The 20,954-nt window shown below is 39.5% G+C and overlaps 1 protein-coding gene across 1 annotated transcript in view; it reads left to right on the top strand.

Moving 5' to 3' along the window:
• The window catches only part of LOC150075471 (uncharacterized), a 51,960-nt gene that overhangs the window by 27,622 nt on the left and 3,384 nt on the right, over window positions 1-20,954 (top strand). Inside the window, exons 2-3 of the mRNA XM_090388669.1 lie at window positions 19,213-19,363; window positions 19,472-20,207. Of these exons, the coding sequence (XP_090244795.1) occupies window positions 19,275-19,363; window positions 19,472-20,207 (825 nt within the window). The 5' untranslated portion in view covers window positions 19,213-19,274. The remainder of the gene's footprint in view (window positions 1-19,212; window positions 19,364-19,471; window positions 20,208-20,954) is intronic.

Consider the following 20,954-nt stretch of genomic DNA (forward strand, 5'->3'; position numbering starts at 1 on the left):
CCTGATGGTGATTATAACCACTCTGCTAGCCGCGCGCATGTGACCATCACAAAAGGCCAATCTCAACCCAGTGCTTTCGGGATTAATTAGAACGTCAGATTCGGATGCACCAAATAGTCCTTCCTGTATTGTTGGATTTTCTACAGCTCTGAAGGAAGAATTGAGTGCCATGGCACAGGCTCTTTTTTTTTTTTACACCAGAAACTTTTGTACAAATGCAGTCAATAGTGGTCTAACCTAGCATTAAACAATGAAATAAATAAATAATAGTTACTGTGCAAAGTAAACCCTCCTAGATTCCGGAGATGATTTTCGTTTTTTTTTTTTTTTTTAATTATGTAACAGAAAATCTTCATAACTTCACGGGTTGGAATGGATTAGTGTTTTAAAACCCCTTAGCCATTTTTTTTTTTTTTTTTTTTTATTAACCAATAATATTTGGCGCAATGTTTGAAATTACTAATCTCATGTCACCTTCTGGGTCATGTCTGGAACGCTCTTTTGTTTTTATACCTGTTAATTTTGAGGAACCAATCTCTATTGCTACCAAACAAGGTAGCAATGTTTGTATAGCCATTTTCGATAATTCTGGATACTCGTCTCGAAGAGAAAATAAAAATTTTTCACAAGTAGTCTTGAAAAGAGCACTCAATGTTTCTTCAGACGACAGGTCGATAGGATCTTCCTTTTGCTCAATGGTAATTTCGGGACATGAAGATATAGGGATCACGAATCAATACAACTTTTTTTTTTTCTGGAGATACATCAAATCATTTGGAAAAATTCTTAATTAGCATTGTTAAGTGGGTAGCGAAATATCTCCCTCGTAGCAGTATCTCACATATACAATAAGTTTAGCAAGGTTTTAAATATCTGTGAATTCATCTAACTGTATTGCAAAAATTGGACTTTCTCTCAATCGATTTAATAAACTGAATTTTAAGTTGTCCGCGATAATTGTAATACGCTGCGAGACTGTGTCTCTGGACAGAGGAATGGTATTTAAATCGTTGCTGTACTTCCATTTGCAGTTGAAATCACAATAGAAGAATGAAAAACAGCCAAGTTGACATGAAAGCACCGAATTACGAAGCAGAATAAAACGTGTGTGCAACAGACTCGCTATTTAGTGCCACAGCATATTTGCACCTCTGGCCTTTAGGCAATTTCAGAAATTTTTGCTGTACGAAGCACGAATTAAGTGCTAAAGGGATTACGGTTCAGCAATTGAGTAGTACTGAGAAGTCACACTAGTCAGCTGCTTTCTGTGCATCCATAGCTAGTGAGCAAGTTAAGGCGTATTACCCACAAGGACAATAAGTAAGAAAGCCACCTGCATCACGCGTGAAACCACCCTAAAAAACAGAGTAGCAGTAGGGTTCATTCATATCTTCGACTTCGTTCGAGTAGTAAGGTCTCTACATCTACAGTACTGAAAAAGTAATTTTAACAACAGGTTTTTAGATTTTATGTACACAATAACTAATTTATTTAAAAAAATGCAGCGACCCCTTTAATTTATCCGGCGACCCCTCTGGGGATTTGCGCACCACTGGCTTAGATCATATTGCGCCGTATATATTTTGTCTGTAAATGGCGGATGTTCTGTGGTCGATTTGTTGGATGAAAAACCAAAGTTTCTGGGAGGAAAACTGTGTGCCCCTCGCCGTCCTGCTCACACTGGGTGGAAAAGATCCGAGTTCGAGTCCCGTCATTGACGGGAGGAATTTTTATGGGCCTTTTTCACGATGTGGCTGAGTTTCTCGGGCGAAGGTGGCATCGTTTTTTTCCTTCCTGAAACTCGAGTTTTTCGTCCAGCAAACAGAAAATCGACCACCCAACACGCAATTTACGGACAGTATACACGGATTCTTAGCCACTGATGCTCCTAAAACCCTACAACAATAACAACCCTCGTCTGAGAGTCACTAACCCCACCACTCTGAAAATAGCCCATAAAAATTCCTTGCCTAATTGATGGGATTCGAACTCAGTTCTTATTGAGGTCTTTTGTGAGAAGGTTGTTGATTATTGACAAAGGAACTGGATGCAAAAAAATAATTTTGATATATATTTGGATTTCAGGAAAGCTTTTGACACTGTTGCGCATGGAAGACTTTTGTACAAATTGGAGCAGAATGGTATTAAGAGTAAATTGCTACAATGGATAAAAGGATGGGTGAGTGGGAGAAGACATAGGGTGGTAATTAATGGATGCTGCTCTTCGTGGACTAATGCTATTAGTGGAGTCCCACAGGGTTCTGTGATGGGTCCACTGTTGTTTTGTATATTTATCAATGATATTGATGAATATCAGTCTTAATGTCGAAATTTGCAGATAATACAAAGGTTGGCAGGGTTGTTAATGGCAGTGTGCTACTGCAACAGGATCTAGATAATTTGGGCAGATGGGCTAAGAAGTGGCAACTGAAATTTAACCTTGATAAATGCAAAGTACTGCATATGGGTAGAAGTAACCCCAGAGAAACGTACCAACTGTGTGGTACTACACTTAAGGTGGTAGAAAATGAAAAAGACCTGGGAGTAATTGTGCAGTCAGATATGAAGTATTCTGAGCAATGCAGACAGGCTGCCAGGGCAGGTCATGGGGTTTTGTCAATGATATATAGGAATTTTGCTAGCAAGGAAAAGGAGGTGATTGTCCCTCTGTATAAGGCAATGGTTAGGCCACGCCTTGAGTACTGCGTACAGATCTGGAGGCCTCATTTTAGGAAGGATGTAGATTTGCTTGGGCGTGTACAGACAACAAGATTGGTGAGGGGAATGAAGGGATTCTCTTACCAAGAGAGGCTTAAATTCTGCAAATTGCAGTGGCTGGAAACTAGGTACCTGTGCGGTGATCTGATTGAGGTGTATAAAGGCCTTGAATGGGTTGAGCACGCTGAATTCTCATGGGATCCTTCCACTTGTTCAGATTACCAACCTAAGGGGGCATAAATTCAAAGTAAGAAAAGACAGATGTAGAATAGATGTGCAGAAATTTGCCTTTAGCCAGCGGGTGGTTAATTGCTGGAGCACACTTCCATCTGTCGTTGTGGAAGTTGATAGGTTAAATAAATTTAAGGAGGAACTGGACAGGCATTTGGAGGGAATGGTGTAATTTTTTTTTTTTTTTGGCTGATGCTGCATAAGCTCATACACTTGCTTTCTTGCATCACATGCCACTACTACTACTACTACTACTACTACTGTTCCAACTGCGCTACCGACGAGGACTTTTCCATGAGTACCAAAAAAAGGCGAGTGGTCAGCGGGACGGTGCATAAGTACACGTGCCTTGAGTGACCTGGGTTCAAGCCCGTGGCTGCTAAATATGGTGCTGTTTCTTGTATTCTCTCTAATATGTGAACTCCTTTGAACGCGTGGTTGTCCCGGAGTATAAAAAAAATCAGAATTACATTACTGGGTAGATGTTGATGAGTATCATCGACTAAGGCCATATTGCTCCTTGTATATTATCTGAAAATTGCGTGTGTTCAGTGCTCGATTCTATTTGCTGGATGAAAAACCCGTGTTTCCGGGAGAAAACACCATGCCTGAGACCGACTAATTCTTTGGGTTTTTTCCACCCTGTGATTCTACCAGTTGTACTATCCACGAGGGCCACTACTGGTAGAAGACAAGTAGAAGTAGATATCTGAAGTTTTTTATCGTTTTGAATACGGGCGAGAAATATTAAAATTGAGTGCCAAGTTATTTAAATATAAATTGAAAAATAAAATTAAGGGCCTAGGGCAGAGCCCTGTGGAACACCTTTAGTGTGAGTATCAGATAAAAAAAAAAAAAAAACCTTCAAGTTCTGTTAAAACAAACAAGAAACTATAAAATTAAATTTCATTAGTTTTGATTTTGCGATAAGAATATGAGGCATCACTATATCCTTTCTGGTCGGTTTGCCTGTTTTGCTGGATGCAAAATCCTAGAGAGATGGTGTAGTCTTTCTCACGACATCTTTACTGAACTTTAAAACTGGCTAGTCCGGCAACCTTAGCATAAGCCTACTTAGATGATTACGAAAGAAATAATAAGAAAGCTAAGTCTTATCTTTGAAAACCGGTAGATGTCGGTTATGGTTGCACTAAATATGGAATGACAAGTCATCAGCTTTGGATACACTCTCCCGAACAGCCTCAGTCCACTGTATGTAATTTAAACCTAAGCCATTGCAAGCTAATGACTTTTAATATATTCTGTTCACTTCCTTTCAACTGGTCAACCTTGACACGTGATAAAAATACAGTTTAGCCGGCTGCATTAAATAGATGATGGCTTGTCTATAATTTATTATCATCCAAACTGTTCTTCAGGAACCATTGTGGACGATGCATCGGTGTTTTTTAGTTATGTATACAACTTTAAACAGTGTCAGGTTTATCTTTGGTCTTGTGTATCGTGTTGTTTAAGTGGTTGACTTAATATCTTAGCGAACAGGTGGGTTTCAAGGCCATCCTTCATCGCTTCTTCAACATGGAGGTCGTGGTGCATGTCGGTTAGTACTCACGGAGCCCTGCACGATATCTTTAGGTCACCGGGGGCATTGTCTTTTATGAAGCAGGATATGACATAGCTTTAAATATTTGGTTATTAGTGGGTCGAAAGGGTTTTGGTAAATGAATAAATGTTTGGGATAGAAATGGTATTTCGTGTTGCGCTGATGAAAAATCTGGAATAATATCTGATAATTTCAGAAAAGAGTGGGGTTTTTCCCATAGGGAAACCCTACTCTTTCCACCTTAGGTTGACCTTTGGTCACCATTAATTTAATTTTAATTTACATCCCACTGCATCAGTTGGTTTTCTTTATTAGTTCAAATAAAACCTTTTCAAAACGGTCACATTTTAGGCGCTTTAGCAAATAATTCATGATTTATAACAAAAGAAAACGCAAAAGAAATAAAGACTTTTATGCGCGAACCAAGAAAGTTTCGTTTCTGCGCATCCACCACATTCTCCATTCATTTCTCCAACCAGCGCATGGCAACAAACATAATATCCAGTGCTTCATCTATAATATTATGGTATATGTACGAGATAAATAAATAATAATTGCCGGATTTCTGTTGATTCGATTTTAATTAAATTTGGGAAGGCTCGAAACAATTATTTTAACAGAGCGAAATATAAAGTTCTATGAAAATGCATCAAGAAATTGGGGTCGGGTTTACTACATGCGGACGGACGAGCAAAGAAATAATAATCCTTATATTTCTATTGGTCTGATTCTAATGAAATTTGGCATTTTCCCGAATATAAACATTTATAAAAATGCATCTATTGTGAGTCGGTTATTACATGTAAATAAAATAATAATGATAATTGCCAGATTTCTATTGATCCGATTTTAATAAAAATTGGCAAGGCTAGGGCTTGACATATCTTTCTAAAAGACCGAAATATAAAGTTCCATGAATATCCGTCCAACAGGGACTGAATTGCTACATGCGGACGGACGGATGGATTCGCATGGGATAGACAATATGCGTATTATGCATATACATTTTAATGCGAAATATTCTTTAATTAATATAGAATATCATTTTTTCTGAATTACTTGATTCTTATCAGATGCGAGTTTATTTTTGTTTAGGTCTGTGACGTTACATGATGCTTTTTTTTGTTTGTTTGCAAAAGTTGCAAGGCATCACGAATGGATAACATAAAAGTGATAAAAATGCTTATTAGTAACGAAGACGTAAATACATATGACGAACGAAAGAGAACGGTACACTACGATCTGCGGCATGTAGTTGGCTAACTTTCAAACAGGAGAAATTACTAATGGCACTGCAAGTTCAATTTTACTGAAATTGTTTCGTAACGTTTCTAGTTTGACGGAGAGCACGCGTGCGTAGAATTTTAACAAGAAATCACAATGGTATTCTACTTAACAATTTTATGTTCAGATTTAGAATTTATGTTAAAATAATTTGTATAGCACTGTACATGCCTTTTAGTTGTCATTTGCCGATCGGGCTAGCCAGGTGGGTAAAGTGCCTGCCTGGCAACCCAAAGGTCGCGGGTTCGAATCCCACCTCGGGCTTGGATCAAAGTACTGCAAAAACCTTGGGAGGTGCATTATGGCCACAGAAGCCGATGCGCCAACAACTACCAAAAAAAAAAAAAAAAAAGTTGTCATTTAACAGTACAGTACACTGAAAGGACGGAATCGTGGGATACCTGATTCCTGTGAAACGCGACGCTGTCACCCCTCTCGCTAGTGGACGAACCCACCACTTGGCATGTATATTGGTACACTGCATTCGCGTAGACGGTAATTAGATGTCAGTATAGATAAACGTTGTGAGTTAACCGACTTTGAAAGAGGGATGATAGTGGGTGCCCGATGCATTGGTCACTCTATCGCGGAGGGGGTACAGAAATTGCACTGTCCCCGTTCGACAGTATCAAGAGTGTATCGGGAATACGCTATTTACGGAATAACATCTCATCGTGGGCGGAGAAAGGTGGTGGATGAACGTGGCCGTCGACGTCTGTCTCGCATTGTTTCAGCCAACCGAAGAGTGACAGTAGCACAAATCACCGCCCACTTCAACGAGGGAGTTGCCAGAAACGTTTCCATCAAGACCATCAGGCGATCATTAGCTGCATACAACTTTATGGGAGCCGCCGACTCAACTGGGCGAATGAACATCGGCACTGGGCCTTCGATGATTGGAGACGGGTCTCCTGGTCCGATTTCCAGTTATTTCGAGTGGACCGGAGGGTGCGAAGCTATGCACCCATCATGTCAATAAGGAATTGTTCAGACAGGTGGATGGTCGGTAATGGTCTGGGGCGTGTTCAGCTGGCACACGTTGGGACCCCTGGTACGTCTAGACCCATCTCTGAACTGTCCATGTTAGGTGTCCATCTGTAGCCCTTATGGTCATCGTACAGCCACAGCAGTGGACTCTTCCAGCAGGGCAGTGTGCCTCTCCACAGAGCCGTGGTAACTGGAACATGGTTCGAAGAGCATTCTGCAGATTTTTCCACTATGGAATGGCCGCCCCGTTCATCGAACATGAACCTTGTGGAGCATCTTTGAGATGCTGTGGAAAGGTCCGTTTGAGTTTTTGGTCCCAGGAATGCGACGGAATTATGGGCAGCGGTGCAGCAAGCATGGATGGAAATACCCGTGGAACGCTCTCGTGAATTAGTGGACTCAATGTCTCGACGTGTGAGTGCTCTTACCCGGGCTGAAGATGGGCCTACCAGTTACTAGGTTAGGTATCATATGATCTCCCCACTCAGTGTAGTTGTTAGACACTAGTTCAAACGTTATCCGTTGGCAATAGCGTCTCGTTAAGGGATTTTTTTTTTGTGTGAATTTATTAAAATTTTCGTATTTAGTTTTATTAGTTCAATATTTAGTTCTCCAGTTGGCAGAACAGAAGTCTTTATTGGTAAAAATACTCTATTGTGCTATTCTGTTGCTCTTCTCTGTTGTTCCACATATTTCTTAAAATGAGGCTTCCAGATCTGTAGCAGTACTCAAGATGTGGCCTAACCATTGCCTGATGCAATGGGATAATCGCCTCTTTGTCCCTCCTGGAAAAATTCCTGTTTATCATTGACAATCCTCTGAGCTGTGCTGGCAGCCTGCCTGTACTGCTCAGAGAGTTCCATGCCAGATTGTACAATTAACCCTAGATTTCTTTAATTCTCCACCACCTTGTGTGTGGTACCAGCTAATTGGTATGTTTTTCTGGGATTACTGCTGTCCATGAATTGCTGTTCCTCACTTCCCCGCGTTGTCGGCGAGAAGGCAAATACGTTAAGCCAGTTGCTGCTGCAGATTTGTTATGAATCAGATGTGTCATTAATGTCACTGTGCATCAGCGCCCCCTCTTGGGGACATATGAAACTAACTAAAGTTTTGATTCCATAAAAAAAAAATCCCGTAAGGTGTTACTGTAAAACCCGCATTCGGACAAATAGTTCTCCGTAATGGAGTGAGTTTTAATTTTTTTTATTTTCATTTTTTAAACCTCAAACAGAACCGTAATATTGTATAACAAATCTTGGATAGCTTTGGTCTTCCCTAATTCTTACAAGCGTAGCAGAACTTCAATTTTTGACATTTGACCGATATGCCTTACGAGGTCTGAAAAATATCACTAATTGACTATCAGGGCCGGCTCTTAGGGATTTTGGTCCCAAATTCCAATATAGGGGAGTGAGTGCTCAATCCAGTCGAGGCTTCTGCTTTGCTGTCCTTTTCCCCCAACATTAATTCTCGCAGCATTAATTCCTCCTGAATGACTGACCCTGGGTGTAGTCACTTTCCAAGTACTCTCCTGTACGCATCCCACTCTCTTTGCAATGTCTGGAAACATTTCTGTAAATAATTATCTTAAATTCCTTTCATTAGAGGAATCGTATTGTTCTCAAGATCGTGGTTACATGGAAATCTTTCCATTCGACTTCCCTTAAAAAATAATTTCTCCCCCAACCAAAATTTCTGTAGGTGTGTGGTATTTATGACGGCTACTCGCAAAGAAATCTCATTTTATTAATTCACTACGTTCCTGTCCTCTCAATGCCATGGTTCTCCTTTGGTCTTGCATATACCTCAGGGACCTTGGTGGAAGAAAACAAAACATTATGCATATTTATGAAATAGTGCAAAGAGGGCTTTTTATTGTCTAAAATCAGCGATGGGTGTCCCGCAATTCTCTTACACCTTTCCAGTGACGTCATATCCGGCGCGTAACTAAGGAAATGCATTTTTTCGGTATATTCGAAAATGGGGTTTCATCTCATGAACTCGCCCTGACACAGAGAAAACAGTTGCACACAATTCGATAAGACGCACCTAGCTGGAGTCTTTAATTTAAGAAACCACCTGCGGCTAATTTCTGTATCTGCATCGAGCGAAACCTTGTTACGGAGGCCATCGCACGGTTCTCTCGTGAATTGGTCACGTGGCACTATTAGGGAATGTCTTTTGGTCGTGTTAGCAAATACCAAGTGTTGGCAAAGAGCCAGCTTTAATTGTTTGGATAGTTTCTTGTTTCAAAAGCGTCATGTGGAGGTTTACATTTTCTTTTTCTTACTCTTCTGTTCATTCATTTTGGCGAGACTGCGATGATAACGGATGAAAGTCAAACACAAAACACTCGTGGTTATAAAGAAGAACAAGTTTTAATCATAACAGTATCGTATTACATTTTGGATTAAAATTTCCGCTTAAAATTTTCTTCAGTAAATAAAAATATACCTGGACAGATTACCAAAAAGAGTTTTCGGGATGAAAATGAAGAGGCGGAGAGGAAGAGATCTGATTAGAAAAGATGTGGAAAAAAGGGAATTGAGTGGGAGAGAATGATAGAAGACAAGATCTGGGAAGACAAAAAAAAAAAAAAGATGGAAGGCTTTGACTCACCTGACCCAACCCTAGGTTGAAACAGTGAGGAAGTTGAAAAATGGAATGATGAGTAATGTTAAATTGCAGATGATATGGTGATCGGAAGGGTGGTTAATGATGGAAGTCAGGTTGAATCCCTTCGCAGTGATTTAGACCGGCTTCATGAAAGGACGGATAAATAGTAGTTACGTTTTAATGCTGCCAAATGAGGAATGATATTGAAGTATAATGATACAGGAAGGCGCATTCTGTCCATCTAAGCGAGGTCGCATTTGGAATATTGAGTTCAGGTCTGGAGGGTGTATCTAAAGAAAAATCTGAGCTTGGAAGGATTCAAAGACAGACGACTCGTCTTGGTCAGAGGGACAGAGCTTGAATTAGGTATTTCAGGAGGACTAACTGGGGTGTCTCAATCAGTTCCATCCCACTCCTAAATACATAGGCGCAGGAAGTAAAATGAACAAGAGAATGAAATTTTCAATAAAATGGGGCGCAAAATTTAGGGGATATAAAATATTGAGGAGGGAAATAACAGACTGGACTTAAGAAAGTTTGCGTGTGGTCAGTTTGTTAATCATTGGAATAAACTGCCTTCCTTGGGTGGTTGAGATTGACAGTGTGGCGAAAGTTAAGGGATAGCTGAGAGGAGGGATTTTTGTATTCCTGCTTAATTGTTTCATGGGAGTTTAAACGAAAAGAAAAGACAATGTCAATTCTCTTTTTTCGTTCGAGAGATTATACGGTAACTAGGTTATTTTTTTTTACCTTCGCAATGCCTTTTATACTTATAAGGGATAATGACGCTGCTTCTTTAATCCTTTTAATATTTTCTTCTTCATTATTTCTTCTGTTCTGTCTTAATAGTATCTGTTTTGTGAGTTTGTTCAGTCGATTAATTTCATCCGATAAAAGCTCGTTAGCGCAAAACTTTTTTATCTGTGGCTAGTGATTTTATGAAATTCTTTTTGATGCTGTATATCTACTTGGACTTATCCGTGTTTGCCAATTAGTCTATGAACAGACACGAAAAAAAATTATTTTAATTATAACTTTAATCAAACAAAACGTTATCTTTGTAGATAAAGATGTAATGGAAACAGAAAATAAATCAAATCATAAGAGACAGCTTTTGGGAGATATTAAATCAGAGCTCCAACCATCCGTATAGCAACAAACATAAGTATTGTAAAATCGCTGGATCTCAGAGTGAACAATCTTCGCGTTAATTATCAGTCTGTTCAATCAATAGATTGAACAAACCCCGGAAAAGCCTTAATTTTTTATACTCTCTAACAGGAGTCATTTAATACATGAAGTTTGTGCAGGATTATCTTTGTCGCTATCTCGAGGGTTGTTTGCTGATGTGCTAGATCGAGCGAGGGTATTTCCTTCAGAGGACTTACAGTACATTATTAGGAGGAACAGCTTAACTGGATGGGAAGTTCAGTTAGGAAGCATCTGTTGTTGATATACCTGACACAAATTCTGAGACTTATTTTATTTACACTGGAACAACTGTTAAGATATCAGCACTTCCGCTTTTTTTTTTTTTAGAAATTCTTAGACCTATAGAAGTTGAGCTAGTACAGGTAGCTGCAGAAATACAATGGGATGTTGATTATCCAAAGCTTCAGTTGTGCGAACCAAGTAAGTGACAGGTGGTGCCATCTGTTACGTGCAAGGATGGGCTTTGTGTTGGTAACTCACCAGGAGAGCTACAATGATAGATAGAGGGTACTGTTTTTTAGGAGCATCGGTGACTAAGGCCATGTTGCCCCTTGTATATTGTCTGTAAATTGCGTGTGTTCTGAGGTTCGATTTTCTGTTTGCTGGACGAAAAATCAGAGTTTTCAGGAGAAAAAAATCATGCTACCCTCGCCTGAGACCGACTAACTCAGCCGCGTTGTGAAAAAGCCCATTCCTCTTGTCATCGGGATTCGAACTTGGGTCTTTTCCAACCTGTGTGGGGAAGACGGCAATCCTACCAACAATGCTACTCACGAGGGCCTTGGCGGTTGGGTAATTGCAATAGTTATAAATGGTCGCACTTCAGAATGGGTTCTCTGAAAACTTGGTGCTACGGCCACTCTTGTTTTTGCTTTCCGTGAATGATATCTAGCAACGTAGCTTGACTGAGAGTTCGGAAGCCAGAAGAAACTTCTTCAGGAAGAAGATTAAGGTTTTTATGGAAAGCTGTTGAAGCTGGACCAAGATGAAAACTGCCCTCAAAGGAAAGAGATTTCAGATTGTTAAGGACATAAAGAAAATCTAACTGAGAACATTATCCCTTTGGATGTCTTCGTCGATTCTTTTTCAGAAACTTTTAGAACTCTGTAATAAGTGCATTCAGTCAGGTGGTGATTACTTTAAATAAAAATAAAACCATTTTTGAACTCCTTCCCTTTGTTCTTTTTATTTCACCAGCCCAGGAACTCCATTGCCACACTTCCTGTGATTTCTGATGCAAAGTCCTCCAGTTTACATCACATTCAAATTTTGACAAAATTAACAGAAAATACATTAAAATGACGTTTAGTTCAGAGGACAGTGAAGAATGGGTTCACCATTTATCGATCACATGTACAAAATTTGAATTCCATCTGCAGCAGGATTCGTTTCGAGCTCTTCAATAAGAGCTGCAATTAGCCGACCTCGGGCTGTTAGGGTAGGGTTCTCCCTTGAGTTACTAGCATATGTGGCGCACGCGCACAAGCAGCAAGTAGTCTAAGTGTGTAGACATAATACGATTTTAAAAAATAATATGTAATACAATAAAGCCTATTCCCATGAACCCATGACTTCATTTTGCTATGCATCAATAAATAAGTTTATTTATATAATTATTAACTTATTTATCCGCCATTATAATTATTAACTCACCATATTCCTGTACGAAATTTCCAGCATACTTGCCCTCGTGGGTAGCACAGTTGGTAGGATCTGAAAAAAAAAACTGAGTTCGAGTCCCGTCGATGACTGGAGGAAGTTAAACTACTTGGAGGACCAGTTAGTTTAACTTCTGTTCCGGGTAAAATAATGGAGTTGCTGGTTAAAGATGCATTGCAGGATCATCTAGACAAGACTGCAGCAATAATTCAGACACAGCATGGGTTTGTTAAGGGAAAGTCTTGTCTGACAAATTTGATAGGATATTATGATGTGTTACAAAGGAACTGGATGCAAAAAAATAATTTTGATATCATATATTTGGATTTCAGGAAAGCTTTTGACACTGTTGCGCATGGAAGACTATTGTACAAATTGGAGCAGAATGGTATTAAGGGTAAGTTGCTACAATGGATAAAGGGATGGTTAAGTGCGAGAAGACAGAGGGTGGTAATCAATGGGTGCTGCTCTTCTTGGACTAATGTTATTAGTGGAGTCCCACAGGGTTCGGTGTTGGGTCCACTGTTGTTTTGTATATTTATCAATAATATTGATGAAGGTATATCAGGCTTAATGTCGAAGTTTGCAGATGATACAAAGGTTGGCAGGGTTGTTAATGACAGTAATGGCAGTGTGCTACTGCAACAGGATCTAGATAATTTGGGCAGATGGACTAAGAAGTGGCAACTGAAGTTTAACCTTGACAAATGCAAAGTACTGCATATGGGTAGAAGTAACCCCAGAGAAACGTACCAACTGTGTGGTACTACACTTAAGGTGGTAGAAAATGAAAAAGACCTGGGAGTAATTGTGCAGTCAGATATGAAGTTTTCTGAGCAATGCAGACAGGCTGCCAGGGCAGGTCATGGAGTTTTGTCAATGATATATAGGAATTTTGCTAGCAGGGAAAAGGAGGTGATTATCCCTCTGTATAAAGCAATGGTCAGGCCACGCCTTGAGTACTGCGTACAGGTCTGGAGGCCTCATTTTAGGAAGGATGTAGATTTACTTGAGCGTGTACAGAGAAGGGCAACAAGATTGGTGAGGGGAATGAAGGGATCCTCTTATCAAGAGAGGCTTAAGTTCTGCAAATTGCAGTGGCTGGAGACTAGGCACCTGTGCGGTGAACTGATTGAGGTGCATAAGGCCTTGAATGGGTTCAGCACGAACCTACGGGGGCATAAATTCAAATTACGAAAGGACAGATGTAGAATAGATGTGCGGAAATTTGCCTTTAGCCAGCGGGTGGTTAATTGCTGGAACAAACTTCCATCTGTCGTTGTGGAAGTTGATAGGTTGAATAAATTTAAGGAGGAACTGGACAGACATTTGGAGGGAATGGTGTGTTTTTTTTTTTTTTTTTTTTTGGCTGATGCTGCATAAGCTCATACATTTGCTTTCTTGCATCACATGCCACTACTACTATTTTATGGACCTTTTCACAATGTGGCCGAGGCGAGGGTACCATGGTTTTTTTCTCCTAGAAACTTGGGGTTTTCATCCAGCAAACAGAAAATCGACCAGACAATACGCTCAATTTACAGACCATATACAGGGAGCAGTATGGCCTTAGCCGCTGATGTTCCTAAAACCCTATTACAATAACCAGCATACATACTTGTTCTTTATTATTTATCCCTAATGATTTTCGATTTCTGGTTTCCATGACTGCATCAGTGTTGTAGCGACAACAGTTCGATATTTGTTACATAACTAGCTTTGTTTGTCTAATTAAACTCGGTTTAATATGTATTTTTTTTTTTTTTCCCTTCGATTTTTTGCGCATTAGTTCGGATTTGAAATTGCTGTATTGAACTCCAGTCAACAACTGTATATTTTCGTTTTTAAAAATTCTCTTCCGAAACCTCTTTGTCTTGACATAATGAGTTTCGATTTCTTCACCGGGTTAAAAGAAGGCATAGAAAATATGCGCTGGATCCAATTACAATGGCTGAATGGATGTACAACCGATAAATAGAAGCCAAACGACCGACTTCCGTTTCGTTTACATTTTCGAACACTGTATTTACAGCGCTTCTTATTGAGTTCTGGTACCGTAGCGCCATCTACTCTTGTTTCTCTCTCAGGAAAAAAAAAAAAAATAGAAGCATGTTTGGATAGTTTTGTAATACTCTTACAGAATCGATTAAATGTAGAAGAATTTGCTTTCTACGTATGATTCACATTGTATAATGCCCAGCTTATCGATTTGCAATTACTATTATTATTATTAAAATAGAAGACTAATCTCATTGATCAATAAGGTTGGCCAAAATTACAAATTTTATCTTTAATACTTGCATACGCGTATACTGTATATAAGTATAAAATCAAATTTTATACAAAAGAAAAAAAAAACCAGAACATCAGAAACAGTACGAAATAATACAGGAGATCCAAAAATGGACTGACTATAAAATACGTTAATGTTTTTTTTTTTTTTTTTTTATTTAAATAAACATTAAAATAAAAAATAAATAATTACCAAAAAAAAGTATAGGGACACAGATTCATTCACAATTGTAAACAGTGGCATAACATCTTTATAGTGCAGTTAGCGCAGCTGCGGCATTCTTTGGGTCCTCTTCCATAAGCTTACGGCCCTTTTTCATGGCTCTAAACTTAGGGAAGAGGACCCAAAAGGTAAAGAGAAAAATTAGAAAGTTGCATTAAAAAATAATAAATAAATTACATTGTACCAAGGGCTTAATTTGGTGATACATTGCCGATTATAAATAATACTCTCTACTTTATGCAACGTCATTTATACCTCTGTGCTACAGCACTGAGCTTCTACAATATTGGCATATCTACAAAACTTGTCTTTCTTGATAAGCCCTCGTGGCATATAAATACCATCGCCCCCACACTGATTCGAATCCCGTCACTGACTCGTGGAATTTTTATGGGCTTTTTTTTTTTTTTCACAACATGGCTGAGTTAGTAGGTCTCGAACGAGGGTTACATGGTATTTCTCTGCCAGAAACGCAGCTTTTTCGTCGAGCAAACAGACAAATCGACCACAGAACACATGTAGTTTACAGGCATAAAAATGCCCTTATGGGTAGCACAGTTGGTAAAATCGCCGTCCTCCCCATACCAGGTGGAAAAGATCTGAGTTTATGTCCCGTCATTGACGTGAGGAATTTTTATGGTCCTTTTCGTAACGTGGCTGAGTTAGTCGGTTTCAGGCGAGGGTAGCATGGTTTTTACTCCCGGAAACTTGAGTTTTTCGTCTAGCAAAACAGAAAATCGATCACAGAGTACACGCAATTTACAGATCGTATATAAGAGTAATATGGCCTTAGTCGCCGATACTGTTAAACCCAATTATAGCAACATAATATACACTGAGTGATCATTGAATTATGACCATCCCTATGAAAACTGAATGCGACCGTTGACCACGTGACGTATGAGAGTGCGCAGTTAGTCGACCTACGTAGCATAGATAAGTTGTCAATGGTTCAGTAGGTAGTAGAATTCTGAGGGTGATGGGTAAAAGGAAGGATTTATCGGACTTTGAAAAAGGACAGATTGTGGGAGCATGACGAGTTGGTGCCTCGATTTCCCAAACGGCTGAACTGGTGGAGTGTTCGAGATCCGCCGTAGTTAAAGTGTACCAGCACTGGCGTCAAAATGATCAAACAACGACCCGATGGCAAAACTGCAAATGTCAGCGAAAGGTTGATGTTTGAGGTGTGGGCCAGGTCCGACAACGCGACCAGGCGCAGCACTATTCAAGAGTTGACTTCCCAACATAACATGGGCCATCCTCTCCTAACCAAGGTTCATTGGCGTAAGACTCGCTAGTGCAAAGAGCATGCAAGTTGGGCATTAGAAAACTGGAAGGTGTGCTGGTCGGATGAGTCACGTTATTTACTCCACACCGTGGATGGTCGTGTACGGATTTGGCGTCAACAACATGAGGCTCTTCATCCATCATGCATGGTATCAAAAGTGCAGGCCAGTGGAGGCAATTGTATAGTGTGGGGCATGTTTCACTAGCGGGAACTTGGACCCCTGGTGCATGTGGAACAACGTATCGGTGGTCTCCGCTATCATCAACTACTTGCTGACTGTGTACACCCTAATATGTTACACTTTTTCCCGAATGGCGATGGTATCTTCCAAGATGACAATGCGCCGAGCCATCGGGCACTTGTGCAGGAAGATTTTGAGGAACACAGTTCTGACTCCCAGCATATCGATTTGCCTCCGAACTCCCCCCCCCCCCCCCCGATATCAATACCATAGAGCACTTGTGGGATACTATGGAAAGGCATATCAGGCGTCTGGATACACCAATCACTTCCATACCTACACTGCTGACCCCATTACACACAGCTTGGTTGGCCATACCTCCCGAACGCTTCCGACGTCTTGTTGAATCAATGCCACGTCGGATAGCTGCTGTACTGAGGGCAAAAGGAGGACCTACGAAATATTAGGTAAGTGGTCATAATTCAGTGATCACTCAGTGTATAGTGCAATATGATCTAAGTCGCTGATGCTCCTAAAGCTCTACAAAAACAAAATTATTGATAAGATTTATCTGTCTGTCCATCCATTTTATATAACAAATTATATATATCTACAGCCTTTTACTACCTTGGTGCCACCTAGTAAAAAATTAATATTGCTTAGTAAGAGATAAATTACATTTGTTATAATGAAAGCGAATGGAGACAAATATTTTAAATAAACTGGTGCTCAAAAGCAAGGAATAAGCACAAATGCGAATACATTGTTAAATATAAATAAAAATTGAAATCAAACATTGTTAATTTATGAAACAATTTCCGTCGGACCCCTTGAGCATACTCACGCACAACCTTCTACACATAAAATAAATCGGGTGACCAGGTAAAAAAAAGTTTGTTTTCAGAACCTCTGTACTTCATGTCTGTCTTATTCTTCGAGGTGGAGAACAATATGGAGACAGTATAACGTCAAGCCGAAGTAGCTGAGTTACTCAATGTGGCTTGCATGTTGTAAACGAACTGTTGAGCCAGTTCAGAAATACGTAAAGTGTCCTTCGAAGACCTGTCCGAACCGTCACCTTCCGTGGAGCTAACAGGAAGACGTGTTACCTAGAAGGAAGATGACCTTTACTGTCACTAAGTGCGAGACGTTACAGACACTTTCACGACATGGCAACTTGCTTTACAATTTGCTGGATCCACCGGTTTGATATCCAGATCCAATCTATAGAAGGCCTCGTGAAAGAGATATTTTGGCAGGATGATAAACGAAAGAGCTCGTTTGAAATGATGCCATGATATCGATTATATCCAGAAGCAGTTGGCCCTTATGTTCTTCACTGATAAGTCGAGAAACAGTGTTCAGTTGAATTCTGGATGCACTTTCATTTAGAGGAAACGAGGAACCCAATTCCATCCTAATGTGTGGAAAAAGACACGTGGTTGTTTGATATTGGCTGAATCACTATAAATGGCTTTCAGATTTTCATGTGTTCTCGCGAGGACTACTGACGGTTGTGCCCTCGTGGCTAACATAGGATATAATGGAAGGATTTTTTATTTTTAATTATTTTATGTTATTTATTTATTTTTCATTATTCACACTGTAGCCGAATTATTCAGTCTCTGGCGAGGGTTGCGTGATTTTGCCTTCCAGAAATTTAGTTTTTCATCCAGATAACAGGCAAACCAAAGGAAGAACACAATTATATAGATACAATATCATGATGCCTCATAGCTGTAGCTGCTTTGATAATACACAGACATTCACATACACACGACCGTAAGGTATCGAGAGGATGACATCGTTGGGCGTTATGTTTACCATCTTGCAGGATCAATTTTCTTTCTGGACAATAACAACAGATAATGAGCGATGACGCCACTTTGATCGATTATTTCAACCATGACAGATTCGTCTGCTTTCCATTCAGTAAGACGCAACTTATATATAAGTTAACAATAATAATCTTACATAACTAAATTACGTGAAATGTGTAAAATAGTTTAATCTGTTAGCCTCTAAGTACATTGAAATAAGTAGTAATTTAATGATTTTTTTATAATTATTTTCTGGTAAAGTATCTTGATTTAGCGTGAACATCATACAATTATGCGACAAACTGTTGGTACAGAAGCGCCTGTTATTTCGTCTGTTCAAGTTCATAAAACTTCTAATTCAATTTCAGTGGAGTCGATGCCTTAAAAAGTGAAAAGCCCTCATGGGTAGCACAGTTGGTAGGATCGCCATCCTCTCCCCCAACCGGGTGGAAAAGACCTGAGTTCGAGTCCCTTCGATGACGGGAGGAATTTTATGGGCCTTTTTCATGTGGCTGAGTTAGTCAGGCGAGGGTACCATGGTTTTTTTTTTCTCCCGGAAAATTTTTTTTTTTTTTTTTTTTTTTTGTCCAGGAAACAGAAAATCGACCTCAGAACAGGGCAGCACTGTGCACGAGTGGTTCGAAGAACATAGTGAAAATATCACTCATCTTGATTGGCCACCAAATTCGTCTGACCTCAGTCCAATTGAACACTTGTGGCATGTTTTGGAAAGGAAAGGGAAGGAAAGTGAAGTGTATGGGCACGCAACCGTCATCTGTTCCACACTGTGGAAAGCTTTGCGGGTAGCATGGCTGCAGATCCCTACAGACGTCTTCAGACATCTAGTGGAGTCGATGCCTAGGCGAATAGCAGTTATCTGTGCAAAAACGGTGGCCCAACACGGCATTAGGTGGTCATCATTCAGTGTATGCTATCTCAAAATAAGTTTTTCTCTTTATACAGTACATTATACAATAATTATTTTTCAATAAGCAGCTTGATATTATTTATTAATTTGATTGGGCAGATTCTGCATGACATTAAAATTTTAATCAGGGCCCAAAAAGTTTAGAATTTTAGTTTTGGTAGTTAGTATCTGAAATCGATATATTGTACAGTTCATTCGTTTTCTAGGCAAATAACAGGGTGCTCCAGAGGATATTGAACGATTGAAAAAAAAACCAACAGACGTCTTTATGCTCATCTCCTTAGAGGCCCTTATTGTTATCATCGTTGTAGTCAGTCTCACCATCCTTGGAGGACTTTCTTTCGCCCTCTATTGGTTGTAAGTAAAAATGTCCATAGACGAAATGTAACGGATATGGTGTATATTGTATTGAAATAATATAATTTTTCTGTGGATTGATATTAAAATCGTTTTATTCGCTTATAGATGGAAGCTGTTGATAGAAGATCGCCGATGGTCTCGGCTTCACACCTTTGGATGGACCCATCCGTCATCCTGGCCAAATGGCACAGTCGTGACCCCTATCAGCCGGACTCCACGCCAACATGTGGGTGTCAATACAACAATCGATGATATTAGAGATGAGGTAGAGCCCCTGACCGGCAACGATATGTTGACCATTGTTCCTAGCGGTGCAGAACACCAAACTGAGTTGAACACTCAGACGACGATTGTCCACCCCTCAGTTGATGACCTCAGAGAAATTGAATCGCTCAATAGCGATGACATTTTCATTATTATACCTCCATTGGAAGAATATGGAGAGAACTGCACTATTAGAAATAATACCTCTCGCCATAACTCAAGTATTAATATTACAAATGATATTAAAAACTGCTTCGAACCATTAACTGGCAGTGAGATTCGTAGGCTCGCTGCTGGTCACGTGCACTACTCTGTCTTTGAGAATAAGTCACCTTATAGGGAGGTGTGTGCCACTACTTCTGATGATCCAGTGTTCCAAGAAGAAGCTGAAAGTGACGGTGCGGAAATGCATGAAGATGGCATGTCCATGGACGATAGGCAAGGACGGTTATGTGGACCCACTGGTGAAACAATAGAATCGGAAGGGGAGACAGCTCCTGAAATTCCTCCAAGACTTTCGCAACCTCCTCAAGTTCCACCAAGATCTGTAGAGACCCCTACTGTGATCGTTTTGGATGTAAGTTGTTTGTAGTATGCAGATCGCAAGTTGATATTATTTACTCATAACTGTTAGGCGCATTAACATATATGCATAATGCGCCTATTATCTTCATCCTGTCCGTTCGTCCGTCCGCATGTAACAACTCAACTGCTAGTAAACGGATTTTCATTAAACACATTTGAGCATTTGTAAAGATTTTTTTGATCCACTCCAAATTTCATTAAAATTGTACTAATAACAATACGGTAATTATTATTTTATTTTATTTTTTTCGTTCTCGCACTCGACTTAGAGTGGATGGATTTTCATGAAATTTTATATTTAGTCTTTTTAGAAAGATTTGTCGAGCCATCCCAAGTTTCATTAAAAAAAAAAAAAAAATATATATATATATATATATATATATATATATATATATATATATATATATATATATATGCGTAGCGGATACGCAGAAACAACATTTTCTCGGTTCGTGCATAAAAGTCGTTGCCTTGTATTCTTTTTTGTTATAAATCATGAATTATTGCTATTTGCTAACACGCCTGAAATGTATGTAATGCACTGCACGTATTAAGAAACTTGTTTTCTTTGCTCTTTAAATGCTGAAGAAGAAAACTTGTATTTTGATATGATTATAAAGGTGTGATTATAAAGTAATGGAACCAAATTTCGATTTGGTTTGATTCACGCAGATAGGTGATCGTCTATCTGCTAGCCAAATCTTTGCTTTTAAGTAAAGTTTCTTTAATCTTTACTTTA

Source organism: Mastigoproctus giganteus, chromosome 14, assembly GCF_048544385.1.
Source record: "Mastigoproctus giganteus isolate SK-2022 chromosome 14, ASM4854438v1, whole genome shotgun sequence".
NCBI lineage: Eukaryota > Metazoa > Arthropoda > Arachnida > Uropygi > Thelyphonidae > Mastigoproctus > Mastigoproctus giganteus.